Source organism: Salmo trutta, chromosome 25 (assembly GCF_901001165.1).
Source record: "Salmo trutta chromosome 25, fSalTru1.1, whole genome shotgun sequence".
Classification (NCBI taxonomy): Eukaryota; Metazoa; Chordata; class Actinopteri; order Salmoniformes; family Salmonidae; genus Salmo; species Salmo trutta.
This window is the reverse complement of record NC_042981.1, coordinates 37,012,707-37,035,757: the sequence shown is the minus strand read 5'-3', so window position 1 is coordinate 37,035,757 and position 23,051 is coordinate 37,012,707. Positions and strand designations below refer to the sequence as shown.

The window sequence follows — 23,051 nt, the reverse complement described above, 5'->3', positions numbered from 1 at the left end:
GCCCACTACAGACATGTGAGGTGTGTTGGAGCTTGGCCCAGACTACAGACAGTGAGGTGTGTGTGGATATGGCCCAGACTACAGACATGAGGTGTGTGTGATATGGCCCAGACTACAGTGAGGTGTGTGTGGATATGGCCTAGACTACAGACAGGTGAGGTGTGTTTGTGGAGCTGGCCCAGACTACAGACAGGTGAGGTGTGTGGATATGGCCCAGACTACAGACAGTGAGGTGTTGTTGGAGCTGGCCCAGACTACAGACAGGTGTGTAGGTTTGTGTGTGATATGGCCCAGACTACAGACAGGTGAGGTGTGTTGGAGCTGGCCCAGACTACAGACAGGTTAGGTGTTGTGTGGATATGGCCCAGACTACAGACAGGTGAGGTGTTTGGAGCTGGCCCAGACTACAGACAGTGAGGTTGTGTGTGGATATGGCCCAGACTACAGAAAGGTGAGGTTGTGTTTGGAGCTGGCCAGACTACAGACAGGTGAGGTTGTGTGGAGCTGGCCCAGACTACAGACAGGTGAGGTGTGTGTTGTGAGCTGGCCCAGACTACAGGTGAGGGTGTGTGTGGAGCTGGCCCAGACTACAGACAGTGAGGTGTGTGTGGAGCTGGCCAGACTACAGACAGGTGAGGTGTGTGTGGAGCTGGCCCAGACTACAGACAGGTTAGGGTTGTGGTGGAGCTTGGCCCAGACTACAGACAGGGGTGTGTGTGGAGCTGGCCCAGACTACAGACAGGGAGGTGTGTGTGGAGATGGCCCAGACTACAGACAGGTGAGGTGTGTGTGTGGAGCTGGCCCAGACTACAGACAGGTGAGGTGGTGTGTGTGGCTTGCCCAGACTACAGACAGGTGAGGTGTGTGTGTGGAGCTGGCCCAGACTACAGACAGGTGAGTTGTGTGTGGAGCTGGCCCAGACTACAACAGGTGAGGTGTGTGTGTGGAGCTGGCCCACTCAGACAGGTGAGGTTGTGTGTGAGCTGGCCCAGACTACAGACAGGTGAGGTGTGTGTGTGAGCTGGCCCAGACTACAGAAGGTGAGGTGTGTGTGGACTGGCCCAGACTACAGACAGGTGGAGCGTGTGTGTGTGGAGCTGGCCCAGACTACAGACGGTGAGGTGTGTGTGGAGCTGGCCAGACTACAGACAGTGATGTGTGTGTGGAGCTGGCCCAGACTACAGACAGGTGAGGTGTGTGTGGAGCTGGCCCAGACTACAGACAGGTGAGGTGTGTGTGTGGAGCTGGCCCAGACTACAGACAGGTGAGTGTGTGTGTGGACTGGCCCAGACTACAGACAGGTGAGGTGTGTGTGTGTGGAGCTGGCCCAGACTACAGACAGGTGAGGTGTGTGTGTGGAGCTGGCCCAGACTACAGACAGGTGAGGTGTGTGTGTGGAGCTGGCCCAGACTACAGACAGGTGAGGTGTGTGTGGAGCTGGCCCAGACTACAGACAGGTGAGGTGTGTGTGTGGAGCTGGCCCGACTACAGACAGGTGAGTGTGTGTGTGGAGCTGGCCCAGACTACAGACAGGTTAGGTGTGTGTGTGGAGCTGGCCCAGACTACAGACAGGTGAGGTGTGTGTGGAGTGGCCCAGACTACAGACAGGTGAGTGTGTGTGGATAGGCCCAGACTACAGACAGGTGAGGTGTTTTGGAGCTGGCCCAGACTACAGACAGGTGAGGGTGTGTGGAGTTGGCCCGACTACAGCAGGTGAGGTGTGTGTGGATATGGCCCAGACTACAGACAGGTGAGGTGTGTGTGGAGATGGCCCAGACTACAGACAGGTGAGGTGTGTGTGTGGATATGCCCAGACTACAGACAGGTGATGTTGTGTGTGGATATGGCCCAGACTACAGACAGTGAGGTGTGTTGGGATATGGCCCAGACTACAGACAGGTGAGGTGTGTTGGGATATGGCCCAGACTACAGACAGGTGAGTGTGTGGAGTGGCCCAGACTACAGACAGGTGAGGTGTGTGTGGATCTGGCCCAGACTACAGACAGGTGAGGTGTGTGTGGATATGGCCCAGACTACAGACAGGTGAGGTGTGTGTGGAGCTGGCCCAGACTACAGACAGGTGAGGTGTGTGTGGATATGGCCCAGACTACAGACAGGTGAGGGTGTGTGGAGCTGGCCCAGACTACAGACAGGTGAGGTGTGTGTGGATATGGCCCAGACTACAGACAGGTGAGGTGTGTGTGGATATGGCCCAGACTACAGACAGGTGAGGTGTGTGTGGATATGGCCCAGACTACAGACAGGTGAGGTGTGTGTGGATATGGCCCAGACTACAGACAGGTGAGGTGTGTGTGGATATGGCCCCAGACTACAGACAGGTGAGGTGTGTGTGTGGAGCTGGCCCAGACTACAGACAGGTGAGGTGTGTGTGGATATGGCCCAGACTACAGACAGGTGAGGTGTGTGTGGATATGGCCCAGACTACAGACAGGTGAGGTGTGTGTGGAGCTGGCCCAGACTACAGACAGGTGAGGTGTGTGTGGAGCTGGCCCAGACTACAGACAGGTGAGGTGTGTGTGGATATGGCCCAGACTACAGACAGGTGAGGTGTGTGTGGAGCTGGCCCAGACTACAGACAGGTGAGGTGTGTGTGTGTGGAGCTGGCCCAGACTACAGACAGGTGAGGTGTGTGTGGATATGGCCCAGACTACAGACAGGTGAGGTGTGTGTGGAGCTGGCCCAGACTACAGACAGGTGAGGTGTGTGTGTGGAGCTGGCCCAGACTACAGACAGGTGAGGTGTGTGTGGATATGGCCCAGACTACAGACAGGAGGTGGTTTTGATTGCCTAGTGTTGTGTGGAGCTGGCCCAGACTACAGACAGGTGAGGTGTGTGTGGAGCTGGCCCAGACTACAGACAGGTGAGGTGTGTGTGGATATGGCCCAGACTACAGACAGGTGAGGTGTGTGTGGAGCTGGCCCAGACTACAGACAGGTGAGGTGTTTGTGGAGCTGGCCCAGACTACAGACAGGTGAGGTGTGTGGAGCTGGCCCAGACTACAGACAGGTGAGGTGTGTGTGGATATGGCCCAGACTACAGACAGGTGAGGTGTGTGTGTGGAGCTGGGCCCAGACTACAGACAGGTGAGGTGTGTGTGGAGCTGGCCCAGACTACAGACAGGTGAGGTGTGTGTTTGTTCCTACCTGAAGGAGCTGGCCCAGACTACAGACAGGTGAGGTGAGGTGTGTGTGTTCCTACCTGAAGGAGCTGGCCCAGACTACAGACAGGTGAGGTGAGGTGTGTTTGTTCCTACCTGAAGGAGCTGGCCAGACTACAGACAGGTGAGGTGTGTGTGGAGCTGGCCCAGATTACAGACAGGTGAGGTGTGTTTGGAGCTGGCCCAGACTACAGACAGGTGAGGTGTGTGTGGAGCTGGCCCAGACTACAGACAGGTGAGGTGTGTTTGGAGCTGGCCCAGACTACAGACAGGTGAGGTGTGTGTGTGGATATGGCCCAGACTACAGACAGGTGAGGTGTGTTTGGAGCTGGCCCAGACTACAGACAGGTGAGGTGTGTGTGTGGATATGGCCCACACTACAGACAGGTGAGGTGTGTTTGGAGCTGGCCCAGACTACAGACAGGTGAGGTGTGTGTGGATATGGCCCAGACTACAGACAGGTGAGGTGTGTTTGGAGCTGGCCCAGACTACAGACAGGTGAGGTGTGTGTGGATATGGCCCAGACTACAGAAAGGTGAGGTGTGTTGGAGCTGGCCCAGACTACAGACAGGTGAGGTGTGTGTGGATATGGCCCAGACTACAGACAGGTGAGGTGTGTTTGGAGCTGGCCCAGACTACAGACAGGTGAGGTGTGTGTGGATATGGCCCAGACTACAGACAGGTGAGGTGTGTTTGGAGCTGGCCCAGACTACAGACAGGTGAGGTGTGTGTGGATATGGCCCAGACTACAGACAGGTGAGGTGTGTTTGGAGCTGGCCCAGACTACAGACAGGTGAGGTGTGTGTGGATATGGCCCAGACTACAGACAGGTGAGGTGTGTTTGGAGCTGGCCCAGACTACAGACAGGTGAGGTGTGTGTGGATATGGCCCAGACTACAGACAGGTGAGGTGTGTGTGGATATGGCCCAGACTACAGACAGGTGAGGTGTGTGTGGATATGGCCCAGACTACAGACAGGTGAGGTGTGTGTGGATATGGCCCAGACTACAGACAGGTGAGGTGTGTGTGGATATGGCCCAGACAGGTGAGGTGTGTGTGGAGATGGCCCAGACTACAGACAGGTGAGGTGTGTGTGGAGCTGGCCCAGACTACAGACAGGTGAGGGTGTGTGTGGATCTGGCCCAGACTACAGACAGGTGAGGTGTGTGTGGATATGGCCCAGACTACAGGACAGGTGAGGTGGTGTGTGGAGCTGGCCCAGACTACAGACAGGTGAGGTGTGTGTGTGGAGCTGGCCCAGACTACAGACAGGTGAGGTGTGTGTGTGGAGCTGGCCCAGACTACAGACAGGTGAGGTGTGTGTGTGTGGAGCTGGCCCAGACTACAGACAGGTGAGGTGTGTGTGTGGAGCTGGCCCCAGACTACAGACAGGTGAGGTGTGTGTGTGGAGCTGGCCCAGACTACACAGGTGAGGTGTGTGTGTGGAGCTGGCCCAGACTACAGACAGGTGAGGTGTGTGTGTGGAGCTGGCCCAGACTACAGACAGGTGAGGTGTGTGTGTGGAGCTGGCCCAGACTACAGACAGGTGAGGTGTGTGTGTGGAGCTGGCCCAGACTACAGACAGGTGAGGTGTGTGTGTGTGTTCCTACCTGAAAGAGCTGGCCCAGACTACAGACAGGTGAGGTGTGTGTTTGTTCCTACCTGAAGGAGCTGGCCCAGACTACAGACAGGTGAGGTGAGGTGTGTGTGTTCCTACCTGAAGGAGCTGGCCCAGACTACAGACAGGTGAGGTGAGGTGTGTTTGTTCCTACCTGAAGGAGCTGGCCCAGACTACAGACAGGTGAGGTGTGTGTGGAGCTGGCCCAGATTACAGACAGGTGAGGTGTGTTTGGAGCTGGCCCAGACTACAGACAGGTGAGGTGTGTTTGGAGCTGGCCCAGACTACAGACAGGTGAGGTGTGTGTGGAGCTGGCCCAGACTACAGACAGGTGAGGTGTGTGTGTGGATATGGCCCAGACTACAGACAGGTGAGGTGTGTTTGGAGCTGGCCCAGACTACAGACAGGTGAGGTGTGTGTGTGGATATGGCCCACACTACAGACAGGTGAGGTGTGTTTGGAGCTGGCCCAGACTACAGACAGGTGAGGTGTGTGTGGATATGGCCCAGACTACAGACAGGTGAGGTGTGTTTGGAGCTGGCCCAGACTACAGACAGGTGAGGTGTGTGTGGATATGGCCCAGACTACAGAAAGGTGAGGTGTGTTTGGAGCTGGCCCAGACTACAGACAGGTGAGGTGTGTGTGGATATGGCCCAGACTACAGACAGGTGAGGTGTGTTTGGAGCTGGCCCAGACTACAGACAGGTGAGGTGTGTGTGGATATGGCCCAGACTACAGACAGGTGAGGTGTGTTTGGAGCTGGCCCAGACTACAGACAGGTGAGGTTGTGTGTGGATATGGCCCAGACTACAGACAGGTGAGGTGTGTTTGGAGCTGGCCCAGACTACAGACAGGTGAGGTGTGTGTGGATATGGCCCAGACTACAGACAGGTGAGGTGTGTTTGGAGCTGGCCCAGACTACAGACAGGTGAGGTGTGTGTGTGGAGCTGGCCCAGACTACAGACAGGTGATGTGTGTGTGTGGAGCTGGCCCAGACTACAGACAGGTGAGGTGTGTGTGTGGAGCTGGCCCAGACTACAGACAGGTGAGGTGTGTGTGTGGAGCTGGCCCAGACTACAGACAGGCGAGGTGTGTGTGTGGAGCTGGCCCAGACTACAGACAGGTGAGGTGTGTGTGTGTGTGGAGCTGGCCCAGACTACAGACAGGTGAGGTGTGTGTGTGTGGAGCTGGCCCCGACTACAGACAGGTGAGGTGTGTGTGTGGAGCTGGCCCAGACTACAGACAGGTGAGGTGTGTGTGTGGAGCTGGCCCAGACTACAGACAGGTGAGGTGTGTGTGTGGAGCTGGCCCAGACTACAGACAGGTGAGGTGTGTGTGTGGAGCTGGCCCAGACTACAGACAGGTGAGTTGTGTGTGTGGAGCTGGCCCAGACTACAGACAGGTGAGGTGTGTGTGTGGAGCTGGCCCAGACTACAGACAGGTGAGGGTGTGTGTGTGGAGCTGGCCCGACTACAGACAGGTGAGGTGTGTGTGTGGAGCTGGCCCAGACTACAGACAGTTGAGGTGTGTGTGTGGAGCTGGCCCAGACTACAGACAGGTGAGGTGTGTGTGTGGAGCTGGCCCAGACTACAGACAAGTGAGGTGTGTGTGTGTGTGTTCCTACCTGAAGGAGCTGGCCCAGACTACAGACAGGTGAGGTGTGTGTTTGTTCCTACCTGAAGGAGCTGGCCCAGACTACAGACAGGTGAGGTGAGGTGTGTGTGTTCCTACCTGAAGGAGCTGGCCCAGACTACAGACAGGTGAGGTGAGGTGTGTTTGTTCCTACCTGAAGGAGCTGGCCCAGACTACAGACAGGTGAGGTGTGTGTTTGTTCCTACCTGAAGGAGCTGGCCCAGACTACAGACAGGTGAGGTGTGTTTGTTCCTACCTGAAGGAGCTGGCCCAGACTACAGACAGGTGAGGTGTGTGTGTTTGTTCCTACCTGAAGGAGCTGGCCCAGACTACAGACAGGTGAGGTGTGTGTGTTTGTTCCTACCTGAAGGAGCTGGCCCAGACTACAGACAGGTGAGGTGTGTGTTTGTTCCTACCTGAAGGAGCTGGCCCAGACTACAGACAGGTGAGGTGTGTGTGTTTGTTCCTACCTGAAGGAGCTGGCCCAGACTACAGACAGGTGAGGTGTGTGTGTTTGCTCCTACCTGAAGGAGCTGGCCCAGACTACAGACAGGTGAGGTGTGTGTGTGTGTGTGTGTGTGTGTGTGTGTGTGTGTGTGTGTGTGTGTGTGTGTTTGTTCCTACCTGAAGGAGCTGGCCCAGACTACAGACAGGTGAGATGTGTGTGTTTGTTCCTACCTGAAGGAGCTGGCCCAGACTACAGACAGGTGAGGTGAGGTGTGTGTTTGTTCCTACCTGAAGGAGCTGGCCCAGACTACAGACAGGTGAGGTGAGGTGTGTGTTTGTTCCTACCTGAAGGAGCTGGCCCAGACTACAGACAGGTGAGGTGAGGTGTCTGTTTGTTCCTACCTGAAGAAGCTGGCCCAGACTACAGACAGGTGAGGTGAGGTGTGTGTTTGTTCCTACCTGAAGGAGCTGGCCCAGACTACAGACAGGTGAGGTGAGGTGTGTGTTTGTTCCTACCTGAAGGAGCTGGCCCAGACTACAGACAGGGGAGGTGTGTGTTTGTTCCTACCTGAAGGAGCTGGCCCAGACTACAGACAGGGGAGGTGTGTGTGTTTGTTCCTACCTGAAGGAGCTGGCCCAGACTACAGACAGGTGAGGTGTGTGTGTGTGTGTGTGTGTGTGTGTGTGTGTGTGTGTTTGTTCCTACCTGAAGGAGCTGGCCCAGACTACACACAGGTGAGGTGTGTGTGTTTGTTCCTACTTGAAGGAGCTGGCCCAGACTACAGACAGGTGAGGTGTGTGTGTTTGTTCCTACCTGAAGGAGCTGGCCCAGACTACAGACAGGGGAGGTGTGTGTTTGTTCCTACCTGAAGGAGCTGGCCCAGACTACAGACAGGTGAGGTGTGTGTGTTTGTTCCTACCTGAAGGAGCTGGCCCAGACTACACACAGGTGAGGTGTGTGTTTGTTCCTACCTGAAGGAGCTGGCCCAGACTATAGACAGGGGAGGTGTGTGTGTGTGTTTGTTCCTACCTGAAGGAGCTGGCCCAGACTACAGACAGGTGAGGTGTGTGTGTTTGTTCCTACCTGAAGGAGCTGGCCCAGGCTACACACAGGTGAGGTGTGTGTGTGTTTGTTCCTACCTGAAGGAGCTGGCCCAGGCTACAGACCGGTGCGGCAGGAAGGAGGTCCAGCGAGGCAGTCCGCTTTCGTCGCACACCGTGATGATGTCATAGAGCGCCCGGGGCAGCAGCACGGAGGGGGGGCGACTCACCCCCCGCGCCCAGGAGCAGCTCTGAAGGGGGGAGGGGGGAAGGGTGGAGGAGGAGTCAGAGGAGGTAGACTTGGAGGGCCATTGCTGGGTGTCAGAGGGGTTAGGTGGGTTGGAGTTTGGACAGGGGGAGGAGTGATGGGGGTCAGGGGGGGTTGTGTGGAGCTGGTGGGTGGCCGCAGCACTGCTGTCGGAGAAGGGTTGGAGGGGCTGGGGGGCTGAGTGAGGGGGAGGGAAATGACCCAAACCAGGGAGCTCCAACTTCAGAGCTAGAGGGAAGACAGGAGAGGAAGAAGAGGGTAAGGGATGTATACAGAGATCAGTTTACTGTCATAAACCGTCAAATGTGTTGTTTACGGTTAGAAATACCCATATTGAAAGTGTAGTGTCTCATTGAATAGCTAGAATTGTGTTGTATTTCATTGAATTGAATTTGGCCAGTGGATGGCGCTCCATCACTCACCGTTCTCTCTCCCCTCCTCCTCGTTGTCGGTACTGCTGAGTTTGTCCCGGTCGCTCTCTGATAGGTCGCTACCGAGGCCGTGTTTGAGGGGTTGTGACCCCTGGGACTCCACCCTCATCAGGTAGGCAGCCAATCCCAGCTCCTCCTCCAATGACGTGCGCTGCAGGTAGGAGGAGCTTATCACACGCAGGTCACAGTACTTCAGTGATCTGGTTGGAGGAGAGAGAAAATACATCAATCAACCAATCAATCAGTCAACCAATCAGGATAAATATACAGGTACTACGTGTGTGTACCTGGGTAGGGACTCTCCCAGGGGGTTTGCCCCAGAGAGGATGAGGATACAGGGGAGAGCCTCTAGCTCCAGGTAGGTACGGGGAACCCAGTCTGTCTCCTGGATCTTCAGCCATGCCTGGACACAACACCCACACAGGCTTTAACCAAGTGCTAGAACAATAACACATCTAATAATATAGGAAGTTCCGCCCATTCACATTGACTGACATTCCTACCAACCAGTCCCATCAGCTTCCTGTTGCAGAGGCAGGACTTCTGTCACACCCACTCACTCTTTAAATGGACTCACCTGAAGGCAAACCTACCTAATGGACTGGAAGCATGACTAGGGGAATGTGTAGTGTTAGTAGAATGTTTGATACGTAATGTATAGCTCTTCAAACTTGGTGTTTACCTGGATGTTATTTAAAAAAAATTGTTACCATCCCACCTATATTCACGGTAGCCCATACCAACACCAGCAATCCAACCGAATATAGTCTTTTCAGACTACCAGTTTTTACATGGTCCTTCAAGCCCGATCAGGCTATCGTGGTGGAAATGGAGAACAGATCACCAGCCGACAGAGCGTTCACCTTCTGGGAGAAAATTCTGGCAATAAAGCGGAAAATTGAGTGTATGGACAACAAGAGATCTCCAGCCTACCAACAACCGTATAACCTGCCTCTACCCAGTCCCCACTTATGCCAGTCCCTCTCCAAGTCCCTTATCAAAAAGTACCCAGTCCCAAATTCTACCTCACTTATTCCCAGGATCCGGTATTGTACCTTCTGCAATCCCAGGTCCTAAGTCATTCCCATTTTGTCAGGTCTGCACCAGTCTGAGTCCAAGCGACCAGCCTGGCCCCCAAGAACACCCTGGCTTCCATTGTGCCCCTAGAGTCCATTCCAGTGGCCATTAAACCGCATCAGTGTTCTGCTCTGCCCCCCACCCAGAGCAACTTCCTGTGGTATTCAATGGTCGGCCAGTTACCCAAGCTATTCCACCACCTGCTGATGGGCAGCCCCGAGACCATCTTCCTTCCCCTACAGCCCCCCAACCACTTACACTAGCACACTTAACGGACATCAGTTCCTGTAATTAAAATATGGAGCATATTTAAGGTGGCAGTAGAAAATTCTGCCCACTCATATTGACTGACATTCCCACCAACCAATCCCACCCACTTCCTGTTCCAGAGGCAGATCTTCTGCCACACCCACTCAACCTTTAAATGGTTGTCACTAATTACCACAGCCACAAAGTTAGAATTGGCTATATACTGTAGAAATCCATAAAAACAAACATTTGATTTTTGGTTTTAATTTCAGGTTAGGCATATGGTTAGCAGTGTGGTCAGATGGAAAAAAAAAAAAAAATTCACCTTCATATTCATCATTTCAAGCACCAACCCAACATCATAGCCGTGCAGCGATGCTCCCTATTCAACCTGACAGAGCTTGAGAGGATCTGCAGAGAAGAATGGGAGAAACTCCCCAAATACAGGTGTGCCAAGCTTGTAGCGTCATACTCAAGAAGACTTGAGGCTGTAATCGCTGCCAAAGATGCTTCAACAAAGTACTGAGTAAAGGGTCTGGATACTTATGTAAATGTGATATTAAATGTATTTATTTTGTATACGTTTGCAAAAAATTCTAAAAAACTGTTTTTGCTTTGGCATTTTGGGGTATTGTGTGTAGATTGATGAGGGAAAAAAACGATTTCATCCAATTTAGAATAAGGCTGTAACGTAACAAAATGTGGAAAAAGTCATGTGGTCTGAATACTTCCTGGAAGGCACTGTATGTGAAAATGGCACATTTCTATGTTATGTAGAAAAAAAGACAGTGTAGTGTTTCCAATGACATCATCAACCAATTAGTAGACAATTAGTAGGCAATGCCAACTCACAATTGGTCGAAATCACACGACGCACACCGATGACGTCATTGGAAACACTTATTTCCCACTTATTTTCCTATATTTTTTACTACAAAACATAGAAACATGCCATTATCACATATGTTGATGTTGGGGTGGTGCTGGAGATGATGAATATGAAGTTGAACAATTGTGAAGTTTCCCTTTAAGATTAGGGTTCAAATCAGATTTCAAGAAGATCAAATATTAGATATAGGTGGGGTTTAGACATAGTTATGACTTTGTGGCTGTGGTAACTAGTGACGATCCCTTTAAAATGGACTCACCTGAAGGCAAACCTACCTAATGGACTGGAAGAATGACTAGGGAATGTGTAGTGTTAGTGGAATGTTTGATATGTAATGTATAGCTCTTGGTGTTTACCTGGATGTTTTATTGAACAGAAAAAACATTGTTACCATCCCACCTACAGTACCAGTCAAACGTTCATTCAAGGATTTTTCTTGATTTTTTGACTATTTTCTACATTTTAGAATAATAGCGAAGACATCAAAAGTCTGAAATAACACATATGGAATCATGTAGTAACCAAAAAAAAGTGTTAAACAAATCAAAATATATTTTAGATTCTTCAAAGTAGCCACCCTTTGCCTTGATGACAGCTTTGCACACTCTTGGCATTCTCTCAACCAGAAATAAAGAAAAACCCTGGAATGAGTAGGTGTGTCCAAACTTTTGACTGGTACTGTATATTCCCTTAACCATTTCCCCGGGTTAGCCCTTTTAATCTGTACTCCTCCCTCCGTGTTCTTAACAGCACACCACCATGGCAACCCATACCAACACCAGCAATCCAACCTAATATAGTATTTTCATCCTACCAGTTTTTACAAATAATGTTATAATATATGTAACCTTCCCCATATTGAGATTGTTTTACAATCCTGTCAACTAACTGTCATATGTGTAGCTCTCTGTCATGTTGCTAACCAGGATCTGTATGTATCAAGTGTCTCAGATTAGAGACCTGGTCCAGGATCAGGTCCCTGTCCATGTAATCTTATTCATTGTGATCTAAAAGGCAACGGCAAAACCGATCTTAAATCAGAACTCTTCATCCAGTCGTCCAGTGGTTTATCCCCTACCTTGATGCGCTCAGTGAAGCTCTGTCCTATGCTGAGGGCTTGGCTGGGGTTTCCCAGGACGATCTCAAAGCGCTCCCCCAGCCCCAGTCTCTGTCTGACCCACGCCAGCCGCTGGTGAGCCCACCCTGCCAGAGCCAGTGAGGGGATCCGTAGCAGCACCATGTGACCGTGGTGGGTGGGGCATCGCTGGGCGGAGCTGAGCAGACTCTGGACTATCTCCAGCGTCTCGACGGAGGTGTGTTTATGTATGCTCCGCCCCCCTGAGCCAGGCCGACCCGACACGGCCATCAGAGCCACACAGTAGTGCTGGACCAGAACCTGGGTCCGGATCACTGCACTGTGTAACTTGGGGAACCTGGGACAGGGGAAAGATACATTTTGTTATTTGCTACATTCTTGTGTCATTTCGATAAATCAAATGTGATTCTCTCAGGGATGTAGTCGAGTCACTAAACCTTGACTCCGAGTTGAGTCCCAAGTCCCCTGTGCTTGAGGCCAAGTCTGAGTCACCAATGGGGCGGGGGGTAGCCTAGTGGTTAGAGCGTTGGACTAGTAACCGAAAGTTTGCAAGATTGAATCCCTGAGCTGACCAGGTAAAAATCTGTCGTTCTGCCCCTGAACAAGGCAGTTAACCCACTGTTCTCCAGTAGGCTGTCATTGTAAATAAGAATTTGTTAACCGACTTGCCTAGTTAAATAAATGGTCGAGTCCCAGTGCTCGAGTCCTGGTCGTGTTGAAGTTGGATTCACAGGATCCACATGAACTCAAAATAAAGTTATTTACCCAGTTAGATATAGTGTAGTGAGTGGCAAGAGGATTTATTTAGTCAATAAATTGTTTGCTATCCCTTTTCCTTCTGTGCCACCAAATGTTTGCATTCGGGTATAGGCTACTGGTAAAGTTACCAGGTTGTTAGCTAGCTAGCTAATTAGGTAAATTGGCGGAACAAATTTTAGCCTAAACAAATGGTTAGCGGTACAGTCCGCAAGTGGCCTACTTTTAGAACGGCCTGCGATATGGTTTATGCACACACACACACACACACACACACACACATCATACATACTGTACACACACCCATCATACATACTGTACCGCTAGAAAGAAAACAATTGTAGCATCGGTCATATGGGTGCTAACTTTTTGAATGGTGAGAAACAAGCCGTACTGTCTGTAGAAAAGAGGGAGACTTGTCAGGACCTGGCTATGGGACGCAGTGGGGAAGGTGGAAGGGAGCGAGAAGACAAATTCAAATACAGCCTACTTTCTATACTCAAGGGGGAGACGGACAACAAAAAAAGGGAGACTGTTGTTTTACTATTAAACTCGATGCTATCGTTTCTTGTGTTTCTTAACCTTTTACCGCAGAGGGCTAAATCAGGGTCACACAGAGTGTTTCTTGGTCGTCTGAAACAAATCTAACGTTGAAACAAAAGTATAGACCTCGCACACATGGTTATGGGCTTAAAAAAAAGAAGACAGCATGTCAGATATAGACTTAAAATGTATCCAATTTTGAGTTTGCATCCCAATACTACACTTTATATACATCACAAAAGACTCTCTGCCCTCACTCATCGCTTGCTCCCCCCGCAGCTCACCAGCTGATGTAGGCTGTGTCCCGGCCGGATGTGGCTTGTCCCTCCCACTGCGGAACAGAACAAGACCCTCGCTGCGCTGCGCATCTAGTGCTGCTAATATTCTGCTTATCGTAGCCTATCCAGTCCAAGTGCAAATACAAGTCACGAGAAGGCGAGGCCAAGTCTGAGTCACAAATCAGGAAAATCGAGACTCGAGTCAGACTCAAGTCTGAGTCCTGGGCTCGAGTACTACAACACTGGCGTCTCCATTTACTGTATATTTGCATATACGGTTAATTGTGTGTATTTTCTGTACCTGTGTGATTGTGTGTGAGCATGCATGTGTGTTTGTGTATGTATATACAGTATGTATGATGAGTGTGTGTGTGTGTACAGTATGCATGATGAGCGTGTGTGTGTGTGTGTGTGTGTGTGTACACAGTATGCATGATGAGTGTGTGTGTGTGTGTGTGTGTGTGTGTACAGTATGCATGATGAGTGTGTGTGTGTGTGTACAGTATGCATGATGAGTGTGTGTGTTACCTGTCCTCCAGGACAGAGGCCATGCTTTCGAAGGAGCTGTCGTAGCGGAGGAGAGGCAGACCGCTGCCTGAACGAGCCGAGTCCAGCAGCTCAGACACACCAAAGTACCGTGTCTTCTCATGGTACAGATCCATGTCCTGACACACACACACACACACACACACACACACACACACACACACACACACACACACACACACACACACACACACACACACACACAGCTTGAGACAACAGTGTGTGTCTGTTTGTGTCTGTGTCAGTGTGGGTCTGTGTTTGTGTGTATGTGTGTGTGTGTGTGTGTGTGTGTGTGTGTGTGTGTGTGTGCACGCGCGTGTGACTGTGTGTGTCTGTGTCAGTGGGTCTGTGTGTGTGTCTGTGTTACTGTGTGTGTGTGTGAGAATATCTTACGTTATTGAAAGCAGAGGGCCAGTGTATCTCATTGTAAGGGCTGATACGTGTGTGTTGTGTCTGCAGGGCAAAGGGGAACGAGGTGACGTGGAGAGTCAGGATGTTGGTGGCATCTCTGATCTGAAGGGAGTTGAGCAGGCTGTCCACCAACCCACCGCCGAAGTCACCACCGCTGGCACTGTACGGCCCACTGGGAGACAGGGGGTATATATACTGTACGTTATGGTCACGTTACAAACACGCAGACACACGCAAGCAGAAAAGCACACAAACGCACACACACCTGCTGATGTCCCAGTGTGCGTGGTCGTGGATCAGGATGTAGAGTGTGTTAGAGTTCCTGTGCGCTTCCTGTATGAGGTCATCAATGCGCGCCCTCGCCTCCTTGTCCATCTTGACCACGTAGTGCTCAGCTTCTCTCTGAGACAGACACTCCTGATCCAACCCCAGCTGCTGGAGGACACCTACACGCACAGACAGGGATTAAGCACACACAAAAGCTCGGACGCACACATGCACACACACACAAACATATACACACATGACACCAATTTGTTTCAGTTGAAGGTTTGAGTAACGCGAGTGAACACATTTCTCAAGGATTCTATAATACACCGGCAAGGGGCTCTATACAACACAGATATCGGCTAGAGAAGAACGACACCTGAAGACAACTTCCTGGAAGACAACTTCCTGGAAGACAACCTTCCTGGAAGACAAACTTCCTGGAAGACAACCTTCCTGGAAGACAACCTTCCTGGAAGACAAACTTCCTGGAAGACAACCTTCCTGGAAGACAACCTTCCTGGAAGACAAACTTCCTGGAAGACAACCTTCCTGGAAGACAACTTCCTGGAAGACAACTTCCTGGAAGACAAACTTCCTGGAAGACAACTGAAGACAAACTTCCTGGAAGACAACTTCCTGGAAGACAAACTTCCTGGAAGACAAACTTCCTGGAAGACAACTTCCTGGAAGACACCTCAGAGGGATCGAGGTGAAGGAGGGAAGGAGGAGAAAGGGGAGGGGCCCGAGGAGGAAGATGAAGAGGAGAGTCAATTGAACTGTGAGATGAACGTGGAGGAGAAAGAGGAAGAGGAGGAGGAAGAGAAAGAGGAGAGAGAGAAGAGGAATGTGTTGATATCTGGAACAGAAGTGAAAGAAAAGAGAAGGAGGAATAGGAGGAAGAGAGGAGGGATCTTACCTGAGTTCCAGAGGTGCAGTACAGTCTGTTGGAAGGTGACCTCAGATGGAGGGACACAGATGAGGAAGTGGACCCTGTCGAAGGAGCCCAGGTCCAGGTTCTGAGTGCTGGAGTCGGCGATGGCACACACATGGGACAGCAGCTTCCTGGCTACCACCAACTGGATGGGCCGCACCTCCCGCCACTCCACACAGTACTCTACACACACACACCCACGTTAGACGCAAATGTACATACACACATGGAAACACATTTTAGACACCACACAAATTTCTAAACACAATACACACACACACACACACACACACACACACACACACACACAGATTTTGGACAGACTACACATATCATTTACAAAGTCATAAACTCGACACACATATACATATTACAAACACATCTTGCCACTTCACATGAAATTCTAAAGCATGTAGCTTAGTCACACTACACACATTTCATGATGTTCTCTCCACACAGATTGCATATCTCACCTGAGCAGGAGTCCTTGTGGCTCTCAGCTCTGTCTTCGGGGCTGTCTGTGTGTCTGTCTGTGGCTGGCTCTTTGGGGCTGCATGTAGCTCTGTCCGTCTGTCTGTCTCCAGGGTTGCTGTCTCCTGTGGACTCCTGACTGCTGGACAGGGGGGGCGGCTGGCTCCTGCTCCCCCCAGCAGCACTCCCCAGCAACACATCTACATCACCATCTGACACGCATATACAATATGGTGAGGTACATACAGTTGAAGTCAGAAGTTTACATACACCTTAGCCAAATACATTTAAACTCAGTTTTTCACAATTCCTGACATTTAATCCTAGTAAAAAGTCCCTGACTTAGGTCAGTTAGGATCACCACTTTATTTTAAGAATGTGAAATGTCAGAATAGAGTCAGTAGAGAGAATGATTTATTTCAGCTTTTGTTTCTTTCATCGCATTCCCAGTGGGTCAGAAGTTTACATACACTCAATTAGTATTTGGTAGCATTGCCTTTAAATTGTTTAACTTGGGTCAAACATTTCGGGTAGCCTTCCACAAGCTTCCCACAATAAGTTGGGTGAATTTTGGCCCATTCCTCCTGACAGAGCTGGTGTAACTGAGTCGGGTTTGTAGGCCTCCTTGCTCCCACACGCTTTTTCAGTTCTGCCCACAAATGTTCTATAGGGTTGAGGTCAGGACTTTGTGATGGCCACTCCAATACCTTGACTTTGTTGTCCTTAAGCCATTTTGCCACAACTTTGAAAGTATGCTTGGGGTCATTGTCCATTTGGAAGACCCATTTGTGACCAAGCTTTAACTTCCTGACTGATGTCTTGAGATGTTGCTTCAATATATCCACAATATTCCTCCTCATGATGCCATCTATTTTGCGAAGTGCACACAGTCCCTCCTGCAGCAAAGCACCCCCACAACATGATGCTGCCACCCCCGTGCTTCACGGTTGGGATGGTGCTCTTCGGCTTGCAAGCCTCCCCCTTTTCCCTCCAAACATAACGATGGTCATTATGACCAAACAGTTCTATTTTTGTTTCATCAGACCAGAGGACATTTCTCCAAAAAGTACAACCTTTGTCCCCATGTGCAGTTGCAAACCGTAGTCTGGCTTTTTAATGATGGTTTTGGAGCAGCGGCTTCTTCCTTGCTGAGCGGCCTTTCAGGTTATGTCGATATAGGATTAATTTTACCCTGGATATAGATACTTTTGTACCTGTTTCCTCCAACATTTTCACAAGGTCCTTTGCTGTTGTTCTGGGATTGATTTGCACTTTTCGCACCAAAGTACGTTCATCTCTAGGAGACAGAATGCGTCTCCTTCCTGAGCGGTATGACGGCTGCGTGGTCCCATGGTGTTTATACTTGCGTACTATTGTTTGTACAGATGAACGTGGTACTTTCAGGCGTTTGGAAATTGCTCCCAAGGATGAACCAGACTTGTGGAGGTCTACAATTGGAGGTCTACGCACGCACGCACGCACACACACACTTTCTCAGCATCCAGATGAGTGGGTTGTGTACAGACGTCATTTAATCACAGTTTTGTTGATGAGAAGCAGGAAATGCACATTTCAGACTTGATCTTCCCTAACATTAAATGTATTAACGCCTACCAAAAATATCCATTCATTCTAATCCACATAATAACTCTAATTTCCTGTTGCTGCAGGACTGTTTCCCTGCTGTAGTTAACTGGCTCAAATGAAGATCAGTAGTAGTCTTACCAGGCCCCAGAGAGTTGCAGAAGGCAGTGAGTTCCTGGGTCATGCCAGAGGACAGCTGTTGACTGATCTCTCTCAGACTATCACTGGGACTGAACATGCCCTCAATCAGGATACGACACTGGTGTTTACCTACAACACACACACACACACACACACACAGTATACACCAGTTATTTCCTACACGCATGCATGCACCAAAAAGTCTGCAACTCCACTTAAGTCGATGTGTAAACACACACACAGCAAATTTAAGACGCAGGTAGGCACCCACACACAATACGATTACACCCCCCTCCCCACCCCTCTACACCACACACACACACACACACACACACCTGTCACCACCACACAGGACTCAGTCTCCTGTCCCTTGGCTGTACAGATGATGACCACATAGTTGGTATGAGCCAGCCGTCCCTCCATCAGCCTAGTGAAGGTGCCAGCCAGCCCCAGAGCCATCGAGGCCTTCTCCTCCAGCACCACCACACCCTCCGCACATGACGAGGCTGCCAGCTGGGCCAGCCAGGGCAGCTGGGAAGGGGTGAGGGCCTGGGCCTGTGGCAGCCCAGGCAGAGTAGAGGGCGCCTGGGGGAGGGAGAGGCCAGGCTGGAGCTGCTGGTGCTGGCGAATCTCACGGAGGTGGGACTCTCTCCAGGAGCGCATGAAGATCTGTTCCAGGTCCTGGATCAGTGGGACCTGGTCTGGGCCTGGAGGGAAACGTCAATAACCAGTTATTACCAACTAGGTTTTTAACAGTTGCCTCAATGTAATAGTACGATCTGCACAATTCAGCCTTTTTAACTGAGGCAGCAGGTGGTTAAGTGGTTAAGAGGCTTGGGCTAGTCCCCGAAAGGTCGCTGGTTCGAATCCCCGAGCCAAGGGGAAAATCTGTCAATGTGCCCTTGAGCAAGGCACTGAATGCTTATTGCTCCTGTAAATCATTATCGGTGAGAGCGTCTGCTAAATGACTACAGTGTCAAATGTAACGGTGAGCATGACTAAAATAAAGAATGAAATGAAGTCAACCATCTCGCTCTCACCTAGCTGCACCAGGTAGTATACAGTGAGTAGTATCTGCATCTCCACAGACAGGGGCTGTATGGGAGAGGGTTCGTATTGTTGGTAGACCCTGGGCATGGCCTGGCTGTTCTGATAGCAGCTCTGGAGCAGGGAGCTGACCTGCACATCACACACCTTACCACTCAGCGGGGGTAGGCTGCCGTGACCTGGGGACCAGAGACACACACACACACACACACCAGATGCTACTGCACAGGATCAGGTTGTGGGAAAATGGACAGTGAGCTAATGGATACTCCCAGGGGATGGAGGGATGAGGGGTGAGAGAGAACAGAGGACATTATGACCTTTCCATTGCTTAGCTAAGAGGTGTAGTGGACAGTGGGCTCAGACTCCAGGCCTCAGTGTCTGCGGAGGTTTGTTGCACTCTTGCGTTTAATGCCACTGAGGAATAGGAACACCACACTCACACACAGACGCACACACAAACTCACATACACACAAACTCACACACACACACACACTTCTGACCTCTGAAGATGACGGGCTGGAGTCTGCAGGTGTGCAGCAGTTGATCAGGCACCGTGACAGACGGCCCGGGGGGAGAGTGGGGGTTGGAGGACCCCTGGGACACGCTCTCTGGGGGGGCATGGTCTGTGGATAAAGAGAAAACACACACACACACAAAAAACAATGGTAACTAACTATATCCAAAGTGAAGAGCGGCCTTGTATGCTATTTCGCTTCTGACATCTGAAAATGCATGCCCCCTCTCTCTCTCTCTCTCTCTCTCTCTCTCTCTCTCTCTCTCTCTCTCGCTCTCTCTCTCTCTGAGCGCCTACCTGGTTTGGCACCATTGGTGAGCGATGAGGAAGAGGAGGAGGAAGATGGGGGGGTCTTCACAGCAGAAGACTCAGGGGACCAGCCTTTGTGTCTCTTTTTAGGTGGTCCCGCATTGAATGTACCTGACAGGACAAGGAACACTGTCATGTGTTGTATGTCACAGGGGGGGGGGGGGGGGGGGGGGGGTGCTTCTGGATGGGCATGCAACTTAAAACAATATATACCGAATATACGGAATCATTTCTTCTTGAGGGACAATTAACATTCATTCATTCGTTCATAAGGCCCCCTAAATACAGTGCATTCTAGTTCATTTGTTTGTCTGTACATTAATTCAATAATTCATGCCAGCCAGCCAGCCAGCCAGCCAGCCAGCAAGTCAGCCAGTCAGCCAGTTACCCAACCAGCCTGCCAGCCAGCCAGCTAACCAACCAGCCATTCAGCCAGCAAGCCAGCCAGTCAACCAGCCAGCCAGCTAACTAACCAGCCAGCCAGTCAACCATGCAGCCAGCTAACTAACCAGCCAGCCAGTTAACCAGCCAGCCAGCAGGCAGTATAACCGTAGCTCAAAATTGATGATAAAGATAGCACAGTGTTTGTCACATGAATCAGCTCCTTCCTCTTCCTCCTCTACACGTGCTGTCTTCCCTCTCCTCTCTGCCTGCTCTCTTCTCATGCAGCAACAGAGACAAAGACCAAAGGGTCCACGTGTTGAAACGCCCCTATCAAAACCCAGACTGGCAGGAAGGAGGCCTTCCACTTTACAACTTAACCCACTGACAATGAGACAGACAGGAAGAGATGGAGAGAGGGAAAGAGAAAGTTTTTTTTTTACAGTGCTACTTTTATTGAGATAACAGTCTGAGGGAGACAGAGGGAGGGAGAGAAAGGAGAGAAAGGAGAGAGGGAGAGTGTTGCTGAATGAAAGGAGGTCGTAACAATGGGGGCCCACACACACAATACAGCCGGCTCCTACTGGGCACTTTCGACTGTTAAAACACAGGAGCTCTCTCTTTCAGGGGGAGGTGTGAAGATGAGGAGGGGGGGGGGGGCTACAATGACATCACACATTTAAAGCCATGCCTCCTACCCCATAGAGATGCTATAATGCATATGTCATTCTATGTCATACCCCTTTATAATAAACAAACAAACACACACACACACAAACACGCGCACACACACAAATAGAAACACATGCAAACACACACACACACACACACACACACACACACACACACACACACACACACACACACACACACACACACAAGTTACCTATAACTGTGGGTCTCCCTGGTCCATTGGACAGTACGGCCGTATGGGGCAAAGGATTCTGGGATAGGGGTGTGTGGCTCCCATTGGTCAGGGGAGGGCGGAGGTCGGCCAGGTGAGGCTGGCCAATGGGAACTACAGGGGCGCCGGCTGGAGAGATGGAAAACAACAGCAGCAACCAAGGTCATCTAGTGTGGGGTCATGTCTGTGAGTGTACTGTCTGTGAGTGTACTGGGTGTGAGTGTACTGTCTGAGTGTACTGTCTGTGAGTGTACTGTCTGTGAGTGTACTGTCTTTGAGTGTACTGGGTGTGAGTGTACTGGGTGTGAGTGTACTGTCTGTGAGTGTGAGTGTACTGTCTGTGAGTGTACTGTCTGTGAGTGTACTGGGTGTGAGTGTACTGTCTGTGAGTGTACTGTCTGTGAGTGTGAGTGTACTGTCTGTGAGTGTACTGTCTGTGAGTGTACTGGGTGTGAGTGTACTGGGTGTGAGTGTACTGTCTGTGAGTGTACTGTCTGTGAGTGTGAGTGTACTGTCTGTGAGTGTACTGTCTGTGAGTGTACTGGGTGTGAGTGTACTGGGTGTGAGTGTACTGGGTGTGAGTGTACTGTCTGTGAGTGTACTGTCTGTGAGTGTACTGTCTGTGAGCGTACTGGGTGTGAGTGTACTGTCTGTGAGCATACTGTCTGTGAGCGTACTGTCTGAGCGTACTGTCTGAGCGTACTGTCTGTGAGCGTACTGGGTGTGAGCGTGCTGGGTGTGAGCGTGCTGGGTGTGAGCGTGCTGGGTGTGAGCGTGCTGGGTCTGAGCGTGCTGGGTCTGAGCGTGCTGGGTCTGAGCGTGCTGGGTGTGAGCGTACTGGGTGTGAGTGTACTGGGTCTGAGCGTACTGAGTGTGAGCGTACTGGGTGTGAGGGTACTGGGTGTGAGCGTGCTGGGTGTGAGCGTACTGGGTGTGAGCGTACTGGGTGTGAGCGTACTGGGTGTGAGCGTGCTGGGTGTGAGCGTGCTGGGTGTGAGCGTACTGGGTGTGAGCGTACTGGGTGTGAGGGTACTGGGTGTGAGCGTGCTGGGTGTGAGCGTACTGGGTGTGAGCGTACTGGGTGTGAGGGTACTGGGTCTGAGCGTGCTGGGTGTGAGCGTACTGGGTGTGAGCGTACTGGGTGTGAGCGTACTGGGTGTGAGCGTGCTGGGTGTGAGCGTGCTGGGTGTGAGCGTGCTGGGTGTGAGCGTACTGGGTGTGAGCGTACTGGGTGTGAGCGTGCTGGGTGTGAGCGTGCTGGGTGTGAGCGTACTGGGTGTGAGCGTACTGGGTGTGAGCGTGCTGGGTGTGAGCGTGCTGGGTGTGAGCGTGCTGGGTGTGAGCGTACTGGGTGTGAGCGTACTGGGTGTGAGCGTGCTGGGTGTGAGCGTGCTGGGTGTGAGCGTACTGGGTGTGAGCGTACTGGGTGTGAGCGTGCGTGCACCAGTGTAGCTGCCGGGTGGGTGTCCAGGGTGAGCAGTGACTGCTGGATTGAGGAGCTGCTCGTCTGAGATCACATGACCGTCAGAGGCGTTGGGCGCTGTCTGTCTCCCTCTAGTCTCTGAAAAGACAACGCACAAAGTCAGATTAGCATTTGGCCACACACACACACAGCCAGACAGGCATACAGAAACCCACACAGTCAATGCTCCTGTACTTACACAGTGTGTGTGTGTGTGTGTGTGTGTGTGTGTGTGTGTGTGTGTGTGTGTGTGTGTGTGTGTGTACTAATTTGAGAGAACAGATGGATATGTTTCCGTAAAAGCATTAGAGTCACTCAAGTGACAATCTACATTTGAATGTAAACTCTACTCTAGTTACTGTCGGTGTGAAAGTCATCCCAAACCTTCTTCCTACTCTGTGTGGATTAGACTTGATTTACTGTCTCTCCGCCTCATATACTGTATACCACAGGTATTATCAGTTACACAGTAACAGTCTAGCCACAGGCTTCGACCCTTCTTCACCCTGACCCCAGTCCTGACCTCTCACCCCAGGCCTCTGTCCTCCACACCTGACCCCTCCTCTCCTACAA

At 51.2% G+C, this 23,051-nt stretch overlaps 1 protein-coding gene across 2 annotated transcripts in view; it reads right to left on the bottom strand.

Moving 5' to 3' along the window:
• LOC115162509 (protein GREB1-like) overlaps positions 1-23,051 on the bottom strand; it is a 67,886-nt gene that overhangs the window by 18,773 nt on the left and 26,062 nt on the right. For both annotated transcript variants that reach the window (XM_029713865.1, XM_029713866.1), the window contains exons 6-21: positions 22,461-22,577; positions 20,999-21,145; positions 19,720-19,842; positions 19,409-19,531; positions 18,898-19,083; positions 18,193-18,564; positions 17,858-17,986; positions 16,135-16,344; positions 15,647-15,844; positions 14,726-14,906; positions 14,443-14,632; positions 14,032-14,168; positions 11,909-12,263; positions 8,903-9,018; positions 8,607-8,815; positions 8,016-8,412 (exon numbers count right to left, since the gene is read on the bottom strand). In XM_029713865.1, coding sequence (XP_029569725.1) covers positions 8,016-8,412; positions 8,607-8,815; positions 8,903-9,018; positions 11,909-12,263; positions 14,032-14,168; positions 14,443-14,632; positions 14,726-14,906; positions 15,647-15,844; positions 16,135-16,344; positions 17,858-17,986; positions 18,193-18,564; positions 18,898-19,083; positions 19,409-19,531; positions 19,720-19,842; positions 20,999-21,145; positions 22,461-22,577 — 3,190 coding nt within the window. The remainder of the gene's footprint in view (positions 1-8,015; positions 8,413-8,606; positions 8,816-8,902; positions 9,019-11,908; positions 12,264-14,031; positions 14,169-14,442; positions 14,633-14,725; positions 14,907-15,646; positions 15,845-16,134; positions 16,345-17,857; positions 17,987-18,192; positions 18,565-18,897; positions 19,084-19,408; positions 19,532-19,719; positions 19,843-20,998; positions 21,146-22,460; positions 22,578-23,051) is intronic.